General features: G+C 35.3%; 1 protein-coding gene across 4 annotated transcripts; it reads right to left on the bottom strand.

Moving 5' to 3' along the window:
* Positions 1 to 437: 437 nt before the first annotated feature.
* LOC110625549 (putative hydrolase C777.06c) lies at positions 438 to 6115 on the bottom strand. 4 transcript variants are annotated; one of them, XM_021771182.2, is made up of 12 exons: positions 5711 to 6114; positions 4662 to 4786; positions 4408 to 4520; positions 3646 to 3687; positions 3057 to 3112; positions 2830 to 2906; positions 2206 to 2325; positions 1625 to 1701; positions 1475 to 1538; positions 1276 to 1326; positions 1011 to 1059; positions 438 to 856 (listed from the first exon to the last, which is right to left on the bottom strand). In XM_021771182.2, exons 1-12 carry the CDS (start codon positions 5889 to 5891, stop codon positions 738 to 740), a joined length of 1074 nt encoding a protein of 357 aa, XP_021626874.1. In that variant the 5' UTR covers positions 5892 to 6114; the 3' UTR covers positions 438 to 737. The 4 variants fall into 4 exon arrangements, with proteins under 4 accessions (XP_021626874.1, XP_021626876.1, XP_043817409.1 ...); XM_021771184.2 differs by having other exon boundaries at positions 4662 to 4837; positions 5711 to 5848; XM_043961474.1 differs by having other exon boundaries at positions 4662 to 4800; positions 5711 to 5848.
* Positions 6116 to 6526: the final 411 nt, after the last annotated feature.

Here is a 6526-nt window from a genome sequence, read left to right as displayed (position 1 = left end):
ATCATTCCAGAAACAGTATCTGAAAGTAGAGGTGGCAAACACCCAGTTCAGGGTAGAATTAGATCAATCCAATCCTAAATTGAAACTGAAATGAAATCAGACTCTAATCAACTGGTTTAATTTTAGGCCAAAACCAAATATTCCCCTTTAAGCAAGGGATGAAGCTGTTGAATTTATCAAATTAAACCAAATGAGAATTGGCACCCAGACTCGAAGAACCCTTAAATGCAGTCTCAGTCCCCCTAATCCTAGAACCAGAACAACATGTCCAGTTCTGAGTTTAGGCTCGGAACTAGACCGTGGCCGGCCATACCAGAAAGAGCTCAGATGCAGAAAGTCAAATAATTGAATCAAGTTGTTCATTAAAGAAACCTGTATTGCTTGTGCACAAATAAAAGGACAAAAGTTCTTTGTAGGTCCTGAAGAGTCACAAGCAATTAGCTAATTCCAGATTTGACATTGATAAGATGAGAAATAATTCATCTGGTCTCCACAATAATTTCAAATAACCAACCAGGTACTTGGTCTATGATTAGTAGCCTGCGACATGAAAACCAGCAGCACTGTTGCTGAAAGTGAATTACACTGGAAGATTCAAAGCATGAAGGGGAAATCATCACTTCCCAAAATGAAACTAAATTGCATGAGCTCATGAGGAACCAAAGAGCACAATGTACCCTATGTCATATGTATTATTGAGAAGAAGAATGTGAATGGAAGTAGAATCAAGACAGAAGTTAAAGTGATACTGGTATTCGCAACCCGTCGTAGCTTAGTTGTACATCAAGCCCTTCTGTCTCCATCAATTTCAAAAGGTACTCGTTTACCTTATCATGATCCATCAGGTGCATCATGCCTTCACAATAACAAAATGTGAAGAAATTCATTTTAGAATAATATTCAACTGAATGTGATGGTTCGTCTCACTAATAAATGGTTATTATAATGAGAAAATAGCAGAAAGCCAGAAACTAGTTTCGTTATGGATAAGCCAAAATGAGTAGATGCACCTGTGAAAAGTGTTCTCTTTGGTTGAATTTTCCGCACTTCATCTAACGCCTGAAAAGAATGTTAGAATAAGCATAAAATCCTAAAAACACCCAAATTTTATTACCAAAAAGAAAGCAACAATTTTTTAATAAGAAATTTTTATTGAGCGAAAAAGCTAGGGGTTATAATGTCATTCTTTTTATAGCATAAAACACAAGAAAAGACATCACAACAAAACTTTTAAAGAAATTAACATCCCCTAATGGATTATATAAACTATCTTACCCTTTGAAGTCCAAAATGTGTTGATGACGACCGATCAGGCCTCAGAGCATCCTGAAAAAGAAGGAACTGACATGTAAGCTGAGAAAGGAGAATATGCATGAAGCAACAGAAAAAATGCAAATGCAAGTGCTTATGTTCATATGCCCTGTTTTCAGCATGCATGTATATGAAAGAGATAGAGGGAGAGAAAGAGAGAGACCAAAATCAGAATTTCAGAGTCCTCCAATAGTGGATAAGTTTCTTCAGGTATCTCACTAACATCACTGCAAACAGAGGATTAGCTCCAGAATGTGGGTATCACAGTAAATAAAGTGAGTTTGCAAAACCTTCTGACAATTGGAAGCAATACCTTATGTAACATATGTTACCAAAGCGAAAACCAAGCGAACGATAACCACGACCATGCCACACTGGTAAAGGGGTAAACTGAAACAAAGTATAATAAATGAATTGGTTCAACTTAAAGAGAAAAGTACTCTGTTTTTGCTTGTCACAGCATAAAATATGATGTTGCACTCAAATGAGAAAGATGCTCTATTCCAAATTATTTTCCAAACAAGACCACATCAACAACTGAATATACAAAGGATGGTGCCCAGAAGACATTAAAACATGATATCACACTCCAATAAGAAAGACGCACTATTCCAAATTATTTTCTATTTAGATTAGAAAGTTTTAAGAGTTATGATTACATGTTCTCACAAGCAAGACCACATCAACAACTAAATATGCAAAAGATGGGGCCGGAAGACATTAAATTGCGCTGAGCAGTTTAAAACATAACAAGAATTTGATCAATTAAAGATTGAACAATGCTGTTTTTGTGGCTGCAAGCTAGCATTCTAAGTAATTCCTCCGGACCGGCAAATCCATCCGTATACAACTACTGACATGGTTTAAAGGATTTGTCGATATATGTATTACTACCATCAGATCACATGCTGTAAATGGCTCCTCATGTATGATGTTAAATTGTAATTCTGAGACAGCAGCACCGGTTGTAACCACACTCGTATCCACCAAATAATAATGAGTCTTCTTCATCACCTGAATTGCTTTAATCATCGTACAGTCAGTTCTGAGAATTACATAATGTTCCAAAATATTTCATAAAATCAACAATTTGCAAAGTAATTTTAACATCCAATGACTGATTAGTTCAGATAACCAGGCGTGTTTATTATCATATTAATAGAAGAACAGTATTTCCCCACAGCACTTGAAAGAAAGGTCAAATTAGGGGGGAAAGGAAACAAATATACCATTTGTGCAGTAATCATTCTACAACACAGAGAGAAACAATGATGTCTTCACGTAGTTTAATAAGATATTCAAGAAAAATTATTAGGAATGGAATTTGAGCTAAAACTTCCAATCGTCTAGGTGCAAGGTAAGGCCAGGAGAAGAATTTGTTAAAAATAATTTGGTCTTGAAATGATCATTAGATTGCATTCATGCACATGCTATGCACTTATAATATTAGCAATTTCAAAAGCAAACTCGGGAAAGAATGGAAGGTGTGTCACACTAAGCAAAATTGGATTCTTTTACCTCAAAATCACGCTGTGCAACATATATTGGAATGTGTGGCTGCACATTGTTTGTCCAATCTCGAAGATCATCCAGACCTGAGGAAGCAATTTAAGCAGAAAATGAATGCACTTCTAGTGTCAGGAACATGTGAATTTCGTCTTGAAAAGGAAAAGTAACTTCTAGCATGATCTGAGTATCATTCTTCAATTTACTAAATTACAGCAGAAAGTGTCAATGTCAGAGACCTCCAATTGCATCAGCATGAGAATGAGTAATAATAACTGCATCAATTGTCCTTAGCCTGACAGAAACAGAAAGGCAAATGCATGAAAATAGCTGTATACAGTATAAGAGAACCAGCTATCAATTCAATTATCCACCCCATACCCTCCACCACTTCTTCAAACAATTATAGACCTTAAAAGAGAAATTAACAACAGAACTAAGAACAAACTATGAGTAGTGAAAAAGAAATACTCTTTTTGCTAGTGTTGAAGAGGGTGTTGCATGTGGAGCACTTGCTTGGCAATAGGATTTCAACAGTTGTGCCTTTTATCTTATTGGACGATGATCATCATGTCTGTATATGTGAAATGCAAGGAAATACATCTATTCTTGTTTCCTTGAGGTGCTTTTTCCCCATTTTAATTTTTGTATTCCAAGTTTATTATTTGTTCTCCCTTAAACATTTGCCTAACTTATTTAAGATATACCCTTAAATATTTGCCTAAATCAAGTGAAAGAGTCATAGGTAATGATGGAGTAAGTAATTTCTATGGAACCCCAAAATAATAGCTTGCCATATTAGAGAAAATGTATAGAATGAAAACTAACCCAAAAGCAGGAAACCATCGAAGAGCACTATGGTAGAAAAACCTGCAGAACAGAAGTCACAGAGAAAGCTTAATCGAATTGTAAAAGGTAATTAACCAACCAATAAATACTGCACAGTCAACATGAACTTGGTCGGCCACATTATTCGGCAGGAGCACAGTTCCTTTCCTATTATTTAAGTATGTTTTGGCCTTTATTGTAGGGTTGTCCCTACAATAGGTAACAAATTGACACAAGCATCAAACCTGAAAGATTGACGCCAAAACATCACTCTAAGCCTATAGGTTCAATTGTCACATTCACTTCTATGTATGACTTTCAATCACGATCTAGGCATAGAAATGGTTAATCCCATAAAAGAGCTTCCACTGTTTAAATCATTCCCTCCCCATCCCATGCTAATTCACTGTTGTCCACAGGAAAAAAGAATTGCAAGAACCTAATGTATCATTTTTTGCAAGAACCTAATGAATCAATGTTTCAAGGCAAACTCCAGTTTAATATATGATTCATGAAGTAAGGAACAGCAAGCCAAAGAGAACTTCATTGCATATCCCATTTCAATTTATAAAAGAAAGTGCAGTGTAAAATGATAAGATGTCAGAAGGATGAACATTTTTCAATATTGATAACAAAACTGAAATTCCGTAAATAGGAAAATGCATCCTTAGCCAACTATAACTTAGAATTGGTGCAACATTTAAGTAGACATTTAAATTTTTATAAGAAAAGAAAAGTCAAAGCTAGAAGTATCGAACTTACTTGCCAGCATCTATTAGAATGTTGCGTCTTTCACCAGCCCCAGAATAACGAATTAGGAGACCTGTGTTCAATCTCCTGTTCTTATTACCTGGTTCCACAGCTTTTGAGCACACCTGAGAAACCAAGGAGCATTTGCAGTCTTGAAACAATCAATGCATCTGGTAGATATTTGAAGCAGTAGCTTCACATTCAACAAAGGATAAAATATTAAATATCTAAAGAAGTGTTAATGTGAGGATGGTTTGCAGCAATACCGGACATTCCTTTGAAGGATTAGTAAGGCAGCTGAGACGTGGAATCCCTTCACTAGTTCCTGTTCCCATGAATATGATTTCAGATTGGTCTAAGGGTGACTCTGCATCAGCATTTCCACTTGCATCTGTAAGGAAACACCTGGTCAAAACATGACTTTATTGAATACCATCATAACCTGCAAACAGCATGATAATGTATGAAAGTGGCGTCCATCAGCACTTTTACTACAGGCAGAGACAATGGCATCTTGAAATTAATGGAACCTTTTTTTTTTCATAATTTATAGATGTTAAAGCTGTTGAACTAAGCAAAGTATTTTTATTGCGTAAGTCTAAGATTACAAATACCCCATAAAATCTAGTAAGCCAGAAAGACACCTCAAGAGTAACACTAGGTTTATTATCATTTTAGTTTAAGATAATGCGGTATTCCTAATTATAACTTACTTAGTTCTAAACCCTAATGTGATTAAAATTTCAAACTCCATAAGTAGAACTAGCTTTTCTTTTTTCTTTTTTTTTGGTTGGTTAAAAAGGACTAGCTTTTCTATTATTATTAACACTGATTACATGAATTATTAACTGTTGACAACTAAGTAAAGTTTTATTGAGAATTTGTTTCACTTGGTCCCTAAACTTCCTGGTTCCATCTTGTTTTCGTATTAGAAACTTTCAAGCTGCAAAGTAATCACATCAGTACTGCTACCTCCAAGGCTTTTAAGCCAAGGATAGCTTGGAACACTTAAATATTCAAGTCTAGTTGCTGCCTAGCATTCATCCACACATGAAAAAATAAGTCTCAAATTAATAGGTACATGATTCTTGTAAGACAAAGGATAAGAATCAATACAGAACCTGCAAATGCTTACAAAGTTAGAAAAGGGGAACCAACCGCATAGCGTCAGAGCCGCTTAAAAATGCTAGTGACGCTTGAACTAACATAACATATTCATGAAATGCTGAACACCCATTTGATTTCACGAAATAGCCAATCAATAATCATATAGAACAGAAATGTAACTACTAGTGTATGCAAAGGACGGACGTACTTGAAATAAAGCTAGCTTGAAGAATCCTCTTAGGCAAGGAGAACCCATTTTTGGAAAGCGAAAATGGAGAGAGCCCAATCCTCGAAAGTGAAAGTGAAGAGCTCTGGTAAGAGAATTGGTGTCCGGGGTGAGCAAAACTGGCTAGAGGAGTTACACGAATGGCCCCTAGAAATTGGACCATCTTTTTGAGTAAGCTCAAATTTTTTTTGGTTTATATTAATTGGAATTTTAGAATTCTTTGAATGTAAATTAAAATTTCGAAAAGAATATTAGAATGGCTGAAAGGAGATTCGCCTTTCAGATGCGAAAGGTGGCTTCTTGGTCTCGAAGGGCATGGAGTGTGACGAAACACTATTCGATTTGCTTTCTGGTTGATAAAGGCAAAGGGAAAAAGTTGACTGTGCTTCCAAAGAATAAATACAGGAATCAAACGACAACGTTTTCTGGCGGCAGCCAAACTCATGGGGTTTTTCTCCTAATGGTTTTGAAATTTTCGTTTTAACTGCATAACAAGGTAAAGGTATTAAATTTTATTTTTTGGACTAAATTTATTTTTTGAATCATAAAGCAAATATAAATTTTAGCTTATATTCTAAAATTTTAATAAATAATAATCATATTTATCCCTCCAACGAGATAAAAAAGTATACAAAATCATCCTGAATATAAGAAAGTTAAGAATTTAGTAACTTGAATAATATCGGCAATACTTAAAAAAGCTGAATCTCCATTGCATCACCATCAATAATAATTTGTTAAAAACCACGAGATCGAGCCACTTCTTGGGCGGAAGGCAAGCAAGAGTTTCTAAAAGTA

The sequence above is a fragment of the Manihot esculenta genome, chromosome 11 (assembly GCF_001659605.2).
Source record: "Manihot esculenta cultivar AM560-2 chromosome 11, M.esculenta_v8, whole genome shotgun sequence".
Lineage (NCBI taxonomy): Eukaryota > Viridiplantae > Streptophyta > Magnoliopsida > Malpighiales > Euphorbiaceae > Manihot > Manihot esculenta.
The sequence above is the reverse complement of the archived record's forward strand: the minus strand, read 5'-3'. Positions and strand labels throughout refer to the sequence as shown.

Bases quoted from the DNA above. Each gene is read 5' to 3' on its own strand.
- LOC110625549 (XM_021771182.2), bottom strand. From the start codon at position 5,891: ATGGTCCAATTTCTAGGGGCCATTCGTGTAACTCCTCTAGCCAGTTTT. The intron at 4,521-4,661 runs GTATTGCTGCAA...TTGGTTTCTCAG, and splicing joins ATCCTTCAAAGGAATGTCCG to GTGTGCTCAAAAGCTGTGGA. The intron at 1,327-1,474 runs GTCTCTCTCTTT...CTTCTTTTTCAG, and splicing joins ACTCTGAAATTCTGATTTTG to GATGCTCTGAGGCCTGATCG.